Source organism: Colobus angolensis, unplaced genomic scaffold (genome assembly GCF_000951035.1).
Source record: "Colobus angolensis palliatus isolate OR3802 unplaced genomic scaffold, Cang.pa_1.0 Scaffold12, whole genome shotgun sequence".
Lineage (NCBI taxonomy): Eukaryota > Metazoa > Chordata > Mammalia > Primates > Cercopithecidae > Colobus > Colobus angolensis.
This window is the reverse complement of record NW_012113141.1, coordinates 6,665,991-6,681,880: the sequence shown is the minus strand read 5'-3', so window position 1 is coordinate 6,681,880 and position 15,890 is coordinate 6,665,991. Positions and strand designations below refer to the sequence as shown.

Below are 15,890 nucleotides of genomic sequence, written 5' to 3'. Positions count from 1 at the left end.
GGGAGGCCGAGGCGGGCGGATCACCTAAGGTCAAGAGTTCGAGACCAGCCTGGCCAACGTGGTGAAACTTCGTCTCTACTAAAAAAAAAATTAGCTGGACATGGTGGCACGCGCCTGTAGTCCCAGCTGTTGGGGAGGCTGAGGCAGGAGAATGGCGTTAACCCGGGAGGCGGAGCTTGCAGTGAGCTGAGATCCGGCCACAGCACTCCAACTTGGGTGACAGAGCAAGACTCCGTCTCAGGAAAAAAAAAAAAAAAGAAAAAAAAAGTAGACTTTAATGAAGTTATCTTACAAAAAAATGTACAAATCATGACTGTTCAAAGTGCTTGATGAATTTTCACAAAGTAAACATATCCATGTAACCAGGACAAGGTTCTAAGGTCTTCTACTGGAGTCTGAAGTAGGGAATATAGGAAGAGCCAATTCCATCCCTGGGAACTATGTTCTTTAGCTGTAGCCCCACAAAAGAGGGGTCTTCGAAGCCACATAAAGTGTATCACGTATGACATATGTATTTCCCTTTCTTTCTCTTTAATGTAGCTGAAATTGAAAGATGAGGCTCTGCTTGCAGAGATCCACACACTACAGGAAACAGTTGGTTTTGGAAATCCATCTTTCTGATACCCCTCCAGCTGAACAGTTTTCCGTATGGGACTCTGAGTTCCTTTCCTTCCCAGAGTTTCACCATATGAAGTCTGGAGCTGGAGAACGAAAGAATCTTCACCATAAACAGAGACCCATTCATTTATTTCCATTGGCTGTGTTACTGGTTTTATTGGTTGACAAGAAACTGAGTCACAATAAAAAATGAAGATATGAAACTCAAAATTCATCAGTGTGGTTCTGGAGTTAACGTATACTGAATTATATGTAGGTATTTAGTTATATAAATAACTACAGTGATATAATAAAATTAAGGTATAGTGGGGTCATTATTAGGGTTTCTGATGAAAGCTTATTGGATCACTCCTGGAGGAAGTCTGGTGCTAAGATCTCTGGACAGGTTCAGTTAACTGAAATACAAGAATTAAGGCATCATTTTCAAAGGTGGCCCTGGAGGAAGACTGCTATGCTGGGTCACTGTATTAGGGCAAAGAGCATGTTAGCCCTTTGGAACTAACAATAAACGAAAAAAGCTGAACAGAGAGGTCTTTGCTGAAGGTGGAGCTATTGACACCTTCTCACCAAACACAGGCATCTTCATGGATCTAAACCACTAGGGATCCAAGGAGACACCATTACCCTCATCACTGAGGCCATATTCTAGGGCAACAGATGTTTAAAAAAAAAAAAAATTCATACTTCACCTCTGCCCTGGATCACAGCACGGCAAAAGCAGGAATAACCTCTCCTTTATTTTTTAAGGTGTGATTGCCTCGACAGGGGTGGGACGACAATAAGAGGAAAGGTGAGAGGTAAACTAGTTAACGAGAAGGATAAAGTAAACTCTAGTCACTTATAATCCTTCTCCTAGTCTCGGCCCTGACACTACCTCCTCTGTGAAGTCTTCCTCAGCAAGCATTAGGTCTGCCTTCTCTGCTCGCTCTCCTTGCAATGAGTACTACTGATCGCCCTAGTTTCTCTGCTCTCATCTCACGGTCTCCCCAGCGGACTGTGAGCTCCACGAGGAAAGGACAGCGCCCTTTAGTATTTGACTTCTCAGCGTTGCGCCTGGGCACCAACGCTTGCAAGATGGATGGATGTTGTAGCATTTCTCTTGGAGCGCCTGGAATTCGCCCAAAACTTCTGACTCCAGCAGAGACTCACAAGTCTGAGAGGGATCGCACCGCCACGCCCACGAGACACCACGAGAAACGCCTCTTTTGCAGCAGTTTAAGGTACGTTAGGGGTCACCGTGTTGCATTATGGGAAGTATAGGGCGGCAAGCGGAAGAGGCGGGGCGAGTGGACCATCCGCTTCCGGAGTCAAGGTTTTCGGGCTTTGGACGGCTTGGCGGTGCGGCCTGCAGTTTTTTTCTGTCTGTTTTCTGCCTTGCCAAGGCCGTAGAGCTGGTGCGTGCGGGTAGCGGGGCGCTCCGAGGAGCCGTACGCCGGCGGCGCCATGGTCCACCTCAGTGAGTCATCGGGCCCCCGCGAGACGTACCGGACGGTCACGGGGCTCGGGAGTTCGGGGCCGAATGGGGCGGTGCTCTCCCAGGCGCGATGGACGCAACCCAAACCTGAAGCAGCCACACTGCCTTACATTTGATCCTTCTCTCAGTTTTTCCCCCGTTAATCACCGGTGGAAAATTTCCACCCCACTGAAGCAGCTAAGGCTTCCACAAGGTCACAGAGCCTAGTGAATGGGAAGCCCATGCCGAGTGGGTTTGGGTATGAGGAGGAGGTCATTGTTGGCTGGAGTGGCCAAGAGGGGTTTCACAAAGAAGAATAGCATCTAAACTGAATTGACAGGAATGGATTGGAAGTGAGACATTTCAGTGGAAAAAGGGAATTGTGCTATCTGTGTCATTTTGCCCTTTCTGTGCTTTTTTGTGTGTGTCCTAACCAGCTGCTTTTCTACAGCTCCTTTCCTCTGCAAGGCCTACCGTGGGGGCCACGTAACCATCCGCCTTGCCCTGGGTGGCTGCACCAACCGGCCCTTCTACCGCATTGTGGCTGCTCACAACAAGTGTTCCAGGGATGGCCGTTTCATAGAGCAGCTGGGCTCCTATGATCCATTGCCCAACAGTCATGGAGAAAAACTCGTTGCCCTCAACCTAGACAGGATCTGTCATTGGATTGGCTGCGGGGCCCACCTCACTAAGCCTATGGAAAAGCTTCTGGGTAACTCAGCTCTGGTCTTCTTATTGAGGGGATTTTAAACAGAAGTCAGCACCAGGACAGTGGGTATAAGAATGATTTTCGGCCGGGCATGGTGGCTCACGCGTGTAATCTCAGCACTTTGGGAGGCCGAGGCGGGCGGATCACCTAAGGTCAAGAGTTCGAGACCAGCCTGGCCAACGTGGTGAAACTTCGTCTCTACTAAAAAAAAAATTAGCTGGACATGGTGGCACGCGCCTGTAGTCCCAGCTGTTGGGGAGGCTGAGGCAGGAGAATCACTTGAACCCAGGAGTCGGAGGTTGCAGTGAGCCAAGATCGCATCACTGCACTCCAGTCTGGGCAACAGGGAGATTCCATCTCAAAGGAAAAAAAAAGAATTATTTTCATTCCCTCTAGGCTGCTCAGGACTGAAGTGGGAGCTGAAGTTGTGATCTAAATGGCATTTTGAATCTGGAGGCCCCTTTTGTGGACTCCTTTGTAAGACTTTTTGGGTGACTGGTATTTTGTGCTAAAAATGGGAATAGTATGTTTTGAATGGTCATCTGTCAATTTATCTTTTTTAAAGTAAGGGGAATATTGTTAGGAAGTAGACATCCACTGTCTCCTTGCCGAGGAGAAGCAGTACAGAGTTTGGCAAGCGGGGAGCATGGTTTACATCCATGCACTGGGTCAGATCTCAGACCTCAGTTCTGTGAGACAGAGTTCCTAGGGAAGCACTGGCTTATACGGTGTTACAATAAGTGAAAAATCTGTTGCTTTTAGGTCTTGCTGGCTTTTTCCCTCTGCATCCTATGATGATCACAAATGCTGAGAGACTGCGAAGGAAACGGGCACGTGAAGTCCTCTTAGCTTCTCAGAAAACAGATGCAGAAGCTACAGATACCGAGGCTACAGAAACATAAGTGAGCTGACTTTAGTGAGCATAGCAGTGGGAACAAAGTCAAGGTTCTCTTGAAACACTCTGCAGAGATCTTAATTTTGTTAGATTTGGAGTTCAATAAATGGAGTATCCTGAGTTGCCCTTGCTCTTCTGGCCTGACCTGCACAGGGCCCATGGAGAGATTTGTTCTTGTGTGACTTAGAGCTGGATGTGGGTACTAATTAGCTTTTTTGGACTTTGTCTTGGGATAGACAGTGGCTATGGGAGGATTGGACTTTTGAGTGGGGCTCTGGGTCTCTTGGACAACTTTACAATCTACTGGCTTCCAAGACATCCTGCTTCAAAACCCCCAGCCAGACTATTCATGGCCTGTTCAGATCTTCATGTTCATCCCACAAGTGTAAGAACAGTTACCTTTCTTACTGATTTTGTAATTGGAGATTTATATTGTCTTGCTTAATACATATTCTTTTTTTTTGAGATAGAGTCTCGCTTTGTTTGTTGCCAGGCTGGAGTGCGGTGGTGCAATCTCAGCTTACTGTAATCTCCGCCTCCTGGGTTCAAGCGATTCTCCTGCCTCACCCTTCCCAGTTGCTGGGGAGCTACAAGCGTGTGCCACCACACCCAGCTAATTTTTAAATTTTTTGTAGAGATGCGGTTTCACTATGTTGGCCAGGATGATCTTGATCTCCTGACCTTGTGATCCGCTCACCTTGGCCTCCGAAAGTGCTGGGATTACTGGCGTGAGCCAGCACTCCCGGTCTTAATGCATATTCTTAAATATACAAATGTAGATTTGTTATGAAAATTGCTTTTGGGCTTTAATAACCTACCTTTTAAGAATGAGAAACTGCTGGGGTTAAGGGAGTTCAGAATGAATCAAGATTGAACCATTCAAATGTGGCTGTGATTTCTGCATATATCATAGATGGGATCCTTCTGAGAATACTGGAATAGGGAATTAGGGCACCAAGCCAATTCAGCTGTGAACCTTATTCTTGTACTTTTCTTTCTTGCTGGTAATTTTATGGAGCCAGTTAAGAAACCTGCTCTGTGTTAGGATAAACTGTATACCAATAATTTTGACAACCTGTGATGAGTGATGCATTTTACTTCTTGTATCTTTTCCTTCCTACCTTGATGCCAGTAATTTATAAGGGATCTTTACAGTTTGAATGTATTTGAATAATTTTAGTACAGTTTAGCTCTACTTTTTTATTTGACTCGCAACCATCCATAGGTCTCAAGTATTCCCATGTGTTTTAAAAGCCTGAAGTCAATGAGATGAAATTCAACATCAAGAATTTGAAGTAACTTGTGAGGAAATAATATAAAGATACCATTGGGGCAATGGCTCACACCTGTGATCTCAGCAGTTTGGGAGGCTGAGGTGGAAGGATCACTTGAAGCCAGAGTTTGAGACCAGCCTGGGCAACACAGCAAGACCCCGTCTCTACAAAAAATTTAAAAATTAGCTGTGTGTGGTGGTGCTCACCCATAGTTCCAGCTACTCGGGAAGCTGAGGCAGTAAGATCACTTGAGCCCAGGAGGCCGATACTGCAGTGAACTGTGATTGTTCTGCTACAGTCCAGCCTGGGTGACCGAGTAAGACCCTGTCTCAAAAAGAAAAGAAAACATTACGTAATTTGGCTACAGCATAATAATTTGATTTTCTGGTTTTTTGAAAATTTGAGTTGCAATAAAAGTATTTCAATGTGCTATTTCAATTTTCAGTAGCAAATGTGTATATAGAAAAATGTTAAAATTGATGTATTTGAGTACCTTAAAAAATATGAGAAACTGATAGATAATATTGTAAAGCACCTACATATGTCCTAGGCCTTTTGTGTACAAGATTATTTGTGACGATTGTAAGGCATGAAGGCAGGTAGGATTATCTCTGTTTTACAGATGGGGAAGCTGAGGCCTAGAGGTGGAAACCTGCCCAGTGATGTAAGATTCATACCCCAGTTATGCCCTCCTGGAAAGCCCTTCCCAACATATTATGTTGTCCATAGAGGGGAAAAAAATGAGCAAAGACAGATGTCTTAACTCTGGTATGTGACTAAGATATAGGAAATTTATATAGAGGAGGTTCTATCAGTGTGCCCACTTATTTTGTGTTTTATGTTCTGAGAACGATTACCAGCCATCTTAAATTCTGTGGTTGGCAAAGCTCCCCCGGGGTTGTTGCTGGTTGGCCCCTGCTTGCCTTGAGACTTTGATGCCAGGGCAGGTTGAGAGGAACTGACTTCAGCTGAGTTTGATCTTGATCTGGGAAAGAGAAATGCTTTGAAAATCATGGCAACTCTGGGAGGTTTAAAAGATATTAATGTATCCTGGAGAGTGAGGCTTTGCAGAAACTTATTGGCAAAGCAGAATGATTCTGAAAAATGCTAAATCAGGGGATAAGATTTGATAAGGTATTTTTCTGCCAACTCGGATATTCACTTAGCATTGTTTATTCCTTTGTCTAATACATGTATACGCATACTTCCTTTGTGAGCTTATCCTACTTAAAAAGTTTTATCCCCAGCTTCAGCCTTGCTTTGGGTCTCCAGGCCCAAGTTTCTCACCATCTCTTGGATGATTGCTCCAGCCTACCCTGCTGCCACCTGGGATCCAACATGTTCAAACCCAGCTGTGAACTTCAGAGTATTAAAAGAAAGCGCCTTTGCTTCAGCAGTTTGTTATTAAGACGGGGGCTTGGGTCATGTTACCTCCACCAATGTGTAAGATGAAAGTCCTGTTAGGTAAGAGTTTTTGTGTTTTGTGCTTTTTGGGTTTCAGCATAGGGTTTTTCCTGCAGGGCTAGAGGGGAAGTACCCCAGCATTTCCAGCCAGTGGGGTGCAAAATTATTTGGGCCAACAGCTTTACCTGTTCCTTTCAGGAACATTTTTGAAAAAAAAAATCTGTTGAACCATGTGAAATTGCTGAATGCTGAAGTTTGGCCATTTTCTACTTAAAAAATAGGCCAGCAGTTTGTAATTCAAGCTAATATATGAACTTTTTGAAAAAGCTGTTCTGGGACACTAAAAGGTAAGACGGACGCCAGGTTTCCAGAGCAAGGGGAGGAGAGACCCGAGCAACATCACTTCCCTTGAAGACCTGGCTCCTGCACGCGGCCGGCGGAGGACTCCGACTCCACGCGCCGGTGTTATTTACCCAGGCCCGCGCCTGCCTCGTCACGGCTCGTTTTGCGGCCGCCGTAAAGCGCGGATGCGCGGCGTGGTCACGCCCCTTCAGTGCTTGTGACGCAGGCGCCCTAGGCATTTTGGGCGGGAAAAAGAAGCAGTTCTGGGTTGTACCCGGCGCGGTTGGCAGCAGCTGCTTTCTCGGAGGTCGTATCCCTGCCCGGCATGGGGCTGCTGGAGCTTTGCGAGGAAGTGTTCGGCACCGCCGACCTTTACCGGGTGCTGGGTGTGCGACGCGAGGCTTCCGACGGCGAGGTCCGACGAGGCTACCACAAGGTGTCCCTGCAGGTACACCCGGACCGGGTGGGCGAGGGCGACAAAGAGGACGCCACCCGCCGCTTCCAGGTATGCAGGGTCACGCCCCGAGGCCGACAGGCCGCCAGGATGTCCCCAGCCTTTTGACCACTGGGCCCCGTCCAGGGGAGCGCGCTGAGCTCCACTTGGCGCCTTCTGATCTTTATTTCTCGGGCCGCGGTTTCGGTGGGAGGAGCAGGGGCGATTTACGGATACTCTCTGCCCTCAGATCCTGGGAAAAGTCTATTCCGTTCTCAGTGACAGAGAACAGAGAGCAGTGTACGATGAGCAGGGAACAGTAGACGAGGACTCTCCTGTGCTCACCCAAGACCGAGACTGGGAGGCGTATTGGCGGCTACTCTTTAAAAAGGTAAAGGACTCTGGAGGTTTCTTTATGGCTGTTACCATCATTCAATCAACAAACCTTTATTGAGTGCCTCTAAGATCTTGTATTTTATGTCAATTTTGTAGGAATTAGAATTTTTGAGTTTGGCCTTGAAATATAAATTTCACTTACTGAAACAGGCTTTAAATTTTCTGTCAATGTGATTGTTGCACTGAAAAGGGCAGATTTTTTTTTTTTTTTTGCAGGATGTTCTTTATTTTACATATCCAAATGTAAGTCCTGATTCCGGATCTCCTTTCACCGTTGGAAACTTCACTAGTCCCTAGTTAGCAGATACAAGGATTGGATTTAAAAAGGAGGACTCCGGAAAAGCTTAAGCATAGAATATCTGGTTCAATAATTTCAACTCAAGCAACTGTTGCATTGCAGCAATTCAACACCTAACTCTAGTTTTACTAATGTATCTTTTATTTAAAGTAAAATCCTCAAAGTTAAAGCAAATCTCCTTTGTTATCAGATATCTTTAGAGGACATTCAAGCTTTTGAAAAGACATACAAAGGTTCGGAAGAAGAGCTGGCTGATATTAAACAGGCCTATCTGGACTTCAAGGGTGACATGGATCAGATCATGGAGTCTGTGCTTTGCGTGCAGTACACAGAGGAACCCAGGATAAGGAGTATCATTCAGCAAGCTATTGACGCCGGAGAGATCCCATCCTATAATGCCTTTGTCAAAGAATCGAAACAAAAGATGAATGCAAGGAAAAGAAGGGTAAGATTTTGAATACTGTTGATTTATATTTTGACTGCTTCCAAAAAATTTGAGGGTATTTACAGCAGTGGAAGTAAACATAAAACTCCAGAAGTAAGGACTAGGGTTAACTTGGTCTACAGTTCTGATCTAGTAAAATGGGCATACCAGTTCATCAAGAGAAACCTTTTTCTAGTATGTTGTGCTCAAGATGATTTTTATTGCATAGATTGTTTAAATATTACCATAGTAAAGTAGCGCTGAAATCTTTTTTCATATGGGCCAATTCTTATAGCATTGCTGAGGCATTCCTCAGGAGATAAAGTTAGTGGAACCCAGGTACACAGGATGGGCAGTGATCCTTACTCGGTTGAGGGGGTAAAAAGAGAATGACAGAGACTGTCTTGTTAAAAGTGCAGATTTTTGGGCCTTTGCCCAGAGTTTGATTCTTGAGTTGAATACAGAATTTCGTTTCTTTTTTTTAAAGAAAAACTTGAGCTGTCCCCAACCTTTTTGGTACCAGGGACCTGTTTTGTGGAAGACAGTTTTTCCAGTGACAGTGGGGGTGAGGAGAGTTGGGGGGGGTAGTTCAAGATGAAACCTTAGATCATCAGGCATTAGATTCTCTTAAGGAGCATACAACTTTTAGAATCATTGCTGCCCTCATGAGTGCCCTCAGGAACTTTTCTGCAGCTTTTACATAGGAGATGCATGTAGAGAGAAAGCTGACCTTTTTGTTTCCGGTGAAAATTCAGAGGCCTTGTTTTGCCTAAATAAGAGGCTGACCTTTCTGGTGAGCTGAGGGGAGCAGTGGAGTATATATCAAGAGCATTTTGGTTCCTAGGCTACACCTGCTAAGACTCAAGCTGACAGTCAAATCTTAAGTTGTTCATTTCCTGAGATGAAACTGAGCACAGCTGCATTCACAGTAGACTGTTAACTTGAGAAACTTCCCTAGAGTTTGAGGAGAAATATGGCATAGTTTTGAGAGACTGTTCAACAAACCTTAGGGGGATGCTGAATTTAAAGAGATAATTTGAATACAAGGGAACGGGTGTCTTATTGGGATGGGGATCCTAATGTATCATCATCCTCAGTATTAATAGCATTAATTGCTAGTTAGAAAATTCACAAGGGGTGTTGGGGCGTCTTATAGTTGTTACCCTAAGGTGTGCTTGTGGTATTTTGTAAACAATGCTCTAGGAACACTTGGCAAAGGAAGGCTGCTTTGAAATCAGGTAAGTGAATGTTAAAACTGAGTTTATTGATGTTGTTTCTTCTGATTAATCAGAAGTCATTTTAAACTGGGGTTGTTCACAAGGCGCCACCAGTCCCATGTAGTAAATTGGGTTTCTGGGGGAGGAATCGGAAGTACCTGTATCCTGGCAATTGCATCATTTTCTTTCTTTTTTTCTTCTTTTTTCTGAGAGATGGCATGTCATTCCATCATCCAGGCTGGAGTGCAGAGGCATGATCACAGCTCAGTGCAGCCTCGAACTCCCAGGCTGAAGCCATCTTCCCACCTTAGCCTCCCTAGTAGCTGGGACTACAAGCACATACCACCACACCAGGCTCATTTCTTTTATTTTTTGTAGAGATGAGGTCTCGCTGTGTTACCCAGGCAGGTCTCAAACACCTGAGTTCCAGTAATCCTCCCACCTTGGCCTCCCAAGGTATGGGGATTACAGGTGTGAGCCACCATATCTGGCCTCATGTTCCCTTTTATCACCATGTGATTTATGAGTGCCAAAGTACTTACTACCTCTAGTAAGTAGAATTGGGGAAAAAACAAATGGTAATTGGAATCAGAGGATCTGTGCTTGCTATCAGCATTGTTGCCTTTTAATGAATGACATAGTTATGTAATTCTGTTCATTTTGTCTATTCATATAATCCTCAAATTGAAACAGTATTATAGATTTGTTTTTGGGAAAGAGAATGTATTTTAAGCATTTTCTGGTGGCCCTGAGTCTCATGTGAGTTTCTGTTTCAGGCTCAGGAAGAGGCGAAAGAAGCAGAAATGAGCAAAAAGGAGTTGGGGCTTGATGAAGGCGTGGATAGCCTGAAGGCAGCCATTCAGGTAAACTTGGCAGCTTGTTGCCACATCTTTAATGATCTGATTCCTATTGCTAATATTTTCTTTGGAATGTTTTATTTTGTTTTCTTATTTTAAGACATAAGTTGCATACTATCTGTCCTTTTAAAGTGTACAGTTTGGTGGTTTTATGTATTTACAAAGTTTTACAATTATTAACACCAATTGTAGGACATTTTCACCATTCCAAAAAAACTCCTACCCATTAGTAGTTACTCCACTTTTCCAGCCCCTGGCAACCACTAAGTACTTTCTGTCTACGGATAATGTTGTGAAAGCTTGTGTTTTAACTTCTTAGAGCAGACAAAAGGATCGGCAAAAGGAAATGGACAATTTTCTGGCTCAGATGGAAGCAAAGTACTGCAGATCTTCCAAAGGAGGAGGGAAAAAATCTCTCAAGAAAGAAAAGAAATAATGGAATTTTTCTCTTCAAAGGTCCTTAGGTGTAAATTGATGCCATCGTAGGCAAGGTGCAGGCAAGATTTGAAGGCAAAAGTCAACTCTTGAGAAAAGGTGTCTTTCCAGCCTGAATTTTTCAGATTGACTAGACCAACCATCTTAGTATTTCCTAGAAAGCACTTGACATTGTGTGAGGTCCTTACCAGAAGGAACTTGGTGGTGACAGTTGGGAAGGCGGAGGGAGGTAGTGTCCTTCCTGACAGCACTTGCCTCCATAGATCTTCGGTACACAGAACTCTTATCTAAGATGTAGTTCTGTTCAGGCTGTTTTCTGCAGTGTGCGTGTCTGTTAGATTAGGCTCTCTACCCAGCTAGAACACCTTCCAAACACTTGCTGGACAGCTGTCTTCCACATACTTCCCAGTTTATATTTGGTCTTAATGATCTTGAATAGACCCTCTCTTCATTTTACTCAACCAGGTTTTGTACTGATGTACGGGTGTTAAATTACTTCAAGCATTTTTGTAAGAGTTGTATATGATTAAATAAAAAAAGTAAAACATGATGATTAAGTTCTGGGGGCTTTGTAAATGATCCCAGTAAAATGTGACCTAGAAGAAATACGAATGGTGTTTAGGATGAGAGAAAAGTGGAAAACAATAGCCCCTGTCAGCTTTATAATAGAGGGCCTGGTTTCCCTAGCATAGAGAGATGTGTGTTGTAGTCCTGCCACTAATTGCTGAATGTCTTTCACTGAGCTTGTCTGAATCTGTCTCCTTTTATAAAAGTTATTACATCAAAACAGAGTGAAATACAAACTTGTCAAACTGTATGTATTAAATATGTCCAGTTTTTTGGTTTAAAAAAAATTGCACCGGCTTTGAGGGAAAACAGGGTGAGGGAATTGGGCTAAATGACTTCTTAGAGGCCCCTTTCTGACTCTTTAACTTTGAAAGGCAAGCCATATTGATCTAATTGTTACAGTGAACTTGTGGTAACGGTTTGTGAGAACAATACAGGGATTTTCATTTCTATGTAGATGAGTTGGTATAAGACTATATGGAACTTTTTAAGGAACTGTTTAAATGTTTGATTTATAGACTATTAAATATGCCATATGCATAAAGTAAGCCTTTAGCTCTAAGGTAAAGACGACACATTTTCAGTTTGTGACTACAAATAGGTTAAAAATAGTTTTTAATTGTATTAAAAATATAATTTAATGCAGGTTGTTTGAGGCATCTGTCTTCATATGATGGCATTAGAACACCTTGGTATAAAAAAAAGTTACTGTAATTTATGATTATTGAATTTATCCATTCTGAAAATTAATAAGATCTAAAACTGGCATGATAATCAAGATTTATATTTAGTGAAATTTAAAATAAATTTAAGCCATAGTTAAAACTGTTGCTGCATTCATGAATGCCCTTAGGGAAAGGTCCACAGTAAAGTCAGAAAGCTGAACCTCTCCTGCTGTTTATAGGATATGTTTATGCTGAATTAATTGCCAGGGTTTCTTAAACTTTTAGGGAATTATACTTTGGCCCAATAGCAGATTCTATGAATTATTTTTTGACTTCCTTTCCTTAGAGTTGCAGGAGAATATCTGGCAAGGTGCATTTAATATTTGGAAAAAAGATATGACCAGTAACCTACTTTAGGAAGAAAATAAGCATAACCTGACATCAGGTAGGCATCATAAGGTTGAACTGTCCTATCTAAAAAAATATGCAATATACTTTATTACAGAAGTTACTTTAATGCTTAACATTTATGTCTTTAGTTACACACCCCTTCCATTTTAATCTCTTGATAGGGTAGGACATCTAAAGAGAGTTTTAGGAATGATGTCTATTGGATGAGGTCAGATTTTTGACAGCAAAATGACTTGAAACTGAGTATAGCTCTCCAGAAATGAATACAAACTGAAGTATTCTGAAGCCAGTGATATTGTCACTGATCATTTGCTTTTTATGTATGTGTGAGCTCATCAAATCCTATATGACTGAACTGATCATTGTTAAGAGACAACAACATGAGCAGTGATTTGGCTATTATTCATTGTTGCATCTTTGGGTACAAACTTTTCTTTCCAATGGAATAGGTTAATTTCTGCTGAAAGAGACAGTAACTGGAGATAGAAAAAACACTCATGTCATTTTTGGCGGCCGTGCTGTTTTGTTCTTCAGTCACTTGTGCCAAAATCACCCTTCATGAAGATGGTTTCTAGTCGATCTTCTATACAAGCTCTACATCACTTGATGACTGAATACGGCTTCATGAAATCTTGTGTTTCCTGCAGCCTGACAGATTCTTCTCATTTGCCTTATGGTCCCTGCCTGGTTCGAGAGACTGGTCCGCCTCTGCTTTGAGATTTTGTAGACCCATGTAACTGAGGACCTGTCAGATGACATAGAGTAACATTAGTAGGCAGTCTAGGTTTCATAGTAACTCTCAAGTTTATAGCCAAGGGCTTTTTTGCTCCAGTTATGAATTGGACTTTCTTAAGGTATGAAAGGAGTAAACTAGTTTTGCAGAAGAGCCCACTAATTAAAAAGAACCAAGATGTCTGATTTACTCACTTCAGTGTTAACATTAGTTATACCTTTCTTTATTTTTTTGAGGCGGAGTCTCACTTTGTGGCTCAGGCTGGAGTGCAGTGGCACGAACTCAGCTCACTGCAAGCTCCGCCTCCCGGGTTCACACCATTCTCCTGCCTCAGCCTCCCGAGTAGCTGGGACTACAGGTGTCCACCACCACACCCGGCTAATTTTTTGTATTTTTAGTAGAGATGGGGTTTCACCGTGTTAGGATGGTCTCGATCTGCTGACCTCGTGATCTGCCTGCCTTAGCCACCCAAAGTGCTGGGATTACAGGTGTGAGCCACCACAACTGGCCAGTTATACCTGACTTTAGTGTAGCTGAAATGATAGTTCAAATGCAGATCTGAAAGCAGAATCTGACGAAAGCATTCAAAGACTCTACCAGACAGTGCTACGGGGAACTGAGCTGGGAAATCACTTGGACTACAAAAATGGCTTGAGGCAGACTAGTTTTTTACTGTAGTTGCTGATTAATCTTATTAACAGGAAACATCTCAACTGTTCATTACTTATAAATTTACCGTGAGCATATATAAGAATGACCCTGATGGTGGTAAGACTGTCACAGGAAGAATTAAGACATTCTGCAGCCTGGGCAACATAGCGAGACCCTGTCTCTACAAAAAATAAATTAGCTGGGCATGGTGGCACTGCTTATAGCCCCTTGTGGGAGGCTTAGGTGGGAGGATCCCTTGAGCCCAGGAGTTCGAGGCTACAGTGAGCCATGATTGTGCCACTGCATTCTGGCCTGATCAACAGAGTGAGACTGTCTCAAAAAAAAAAAACCCCTCAATTTTCTCCCATCACTTCTTTGTTAGTACATCTACAGAGTATAATTTAAAGATAAAAAGAGTTAATGGGATAGAATCAGACTTAGCATATCCTGATGGTTTAGAATTTTTTTTCTTACCTTGGTCTAACAGATTAACTGATCAAAGCAGTTTAATCCATAGGAATATGAATTTTGCTTACATAACAAAATCCATGCCACGTTCTCAAAGAATATTTTGAATGTTATAACAAGGACTAATTTGGGTTAAACTTTATAGATTAAAAAACAAAGCAGTTTACCAAAGTAGTGAGAAGTAAATTTACATGGTGTGAAGAAAACAGGAATCTGAAACTTTTTGGCTCTGAGCAATAGAACTCTCCTAGCTTTTTATTATACTCCATGTTCCAAAATGAATTTTAGGTGATTTACAAAGATGTGAGAAAACAATGAATCCAAGAAAATCTGAAAGAAGGGGAAACAGGTGTAGGAAAAAAGACAAAGGCTGGGTCTTAACCACACAGTAGTAAATAAGGGCCGTGGCCCCACCTGTACCTGCAGATCCCCTGCCAGGTCTGGCCTGATGCGGATACTCAACTGCACATGAGCGACGATACTGTGTATCCAGCTGAAAGAGAAAAGAGGAGACACTTCTTAGGGTGCAGCTTCTCACAAAGGATAATATTTATCAGGTTCACAGGAAAACCTTGAAATCAACAGTGTAAAAGGCATAGACTACCAACTTGAGGGAAAAGTCAGCTGAGTGCACTGTGTTGAATTTCAAGTAGAAAATCCCAAGCCAGATGCCCACAAAGCCATTTATTGTAAAAATTGCATATTCTTCAATGTTATTACTATGCCGTTAAGAAAATCAGCATTTATAAATAATCCATATGGTTTAATATTTCAGTTAGCTTCTAAGGGAGTTTGTCTGATTTCTTTTTGTTGGCTGCTGCATATATTTTAAATGAATGCTTTCATTTAAAACAGAACCAGCCTTTTCAGCAACATTGAAATACTTACGACTTTACCATCATACTGAAATTTAACTTTACATTTACTTTTTAGCATTATGAAATGCGAACATTTCACGTTACCTCAAGGAATTAAAAATTGTAGAGATATGACTAAAATATTAAAATGGAAATATCAGATAAACCTATATATGACATCCTGCTGGGGCTTATGGATTAAAAACATCCCCCAGTAGTTCCCTTGAGAGAGCACTGAAATCAAGAGATTTCAGGAAGTTTTTTTCTAGTGAAGCCCCTATATTTTAGAGATCAAGGGTCAGCAAACTTATTTTTTGTGAAGGGCCAGATAGTTATTATATTAGGCTTTGTGGACCATAGGGTGGTTGCTGCAACTACTCAGCCTTGCTGTTACGGTGTGAAGGCAGCTATAGACAGCACATAAACACATGAGCTTGGTGGCACTGTTCCAATAAAAGTTTATTTACAAAACAAGGTGGTAGACTGAGTGAGTAGCCCAGGAACTGTAGTTTACTGGCCCCTATTCTAGATGAAAACAGCAAGGAGCGAAGTGCTAGTCTGTAGTGTTAGGCCCAGGACTCACAGCTAGCATTCTTTTTTTTTTGGAGACAGAGTCTTCTTGGTCTGTTGCCCAGGCTGGAGTGCAATGGCGCAATCTCGGCTGACTGCAACCTCCGCCTCCCCAGCTTAGCTCCTGTCTGCCTTAGCCTCCTGAGTAGCTGGGATTACAGGCGTACACCACCATGCCTGGCTAATTTTCTTGTATTTTTTTTTTTTTTTTTT

The 15,890-nt window shown here is 42.6% G+C and overlaps 4 protein-coding genes across 5 annotated transcripts in view; 3 read left to right on the top strand and 1 right to left on the bottom strand.

Moving 5' to 3' along the window:
- The window catches only part of CFAP70 (cilia and flagella associated protein 70), a 132,892-nt gene extending 132,064 nt beyond the window's left edge, over window positions 1-828 (top strand). The window contains exon 28 of the mRNA XM_011929587.1: window positions 541-828. Within this exon, the coding sequence (XP_011784977.1) occupies window positions 541-621 (81 nt within the window). The 3' untranslated portion in view covers window positions 622-828. The remainder of the gene's footprint in view (window positions 1-540) is intronic.
- A 1,032-nt stretch (window positions 829-1,860) lies between these two features.
- MRPS16 (mitochondrial ribosomal protein S16) lies at window positions 1,861-3,795 on the top strand. The gene is made up of 3 exons (XM_011927928.1): window positions 1,861-2,074; window positions 2,523-2,783; window positions 3,543-3,795. Exons 1-3 carry the CDS (start codon window positions 2,062-2,064, stop codon window positions 3,680-3,682), a joined length of 414 nt encoding a protein of 137 aa, XP_011783318.1. The 5' UTR covers window positions 1,861-2,061; the 3' UTR covers window positions 3,683-3,795.
- On the top strand, window positions 1,882-11,305 carry DNAJC9 (DnaJ (Hsp40) homolog, subfamily C, member 9). 2 transcript variants are annotated; one of them, XM_011927946.1, is made up of 7 exons: window positions 1,882-2,074; window positions 2,523-2,783; window positions 4,901-7,200; window positions 7,379-7,519; window positions 8,013-8,267; window positions 10,240-10,326; window positions 10,640-11,305. In XM_011927946.1, exons 3-7 carry the CDS (start codon window positions 7,021-7,023, stop codon window positions 10,754-10,756), a joined length of 780 nt encoding a protein of 259 aa, XP_011783336.1. In that variant the 5' UTR covers window positions 1,882-2,074; window positions 2,523-2,783; window positions 4,901-7,020; the 3' UTR covers window positions 10,757-11,305. The 2 variants fall into 2 exon arrangements, with proteins under 2 accessions (XP_011783336.1, XP_011783330.1); XM_011927940.1 differs by lacking the exons at window positions 1,882-2,074; window positions 2,523-2,783 and having other exon boundaries at window positions 4,270-7,200.
- Window positions 11,306-11,920: 615 nt separating this feature from the next.
- The window catches only part of FAM149B1 (family with sequence similarity 149, member B1), an 85,223-nt gene continuing 81,253 nt past the window's right edge, over window positions 11,921-15,890 (bottom strand). The window contains exons 13-14 of the mRNA XM_011927966.1: window positions 14,671-14,743; window positions 11,921-13,143 (exon numbers count right to left, since the gene is read on the bottom strand). Of these exons, the coding sequence (XP_011783356.1) occupies window positions 13,070-13,143; window positions 14,671-14,743 (147 nt within the window). The 3' untranslated portion in view covers window positions 11,921-13,069. The remainder of the gene's footprint in view (window positions 13,144-14,670; window positions 14,744-15,890) is intronic.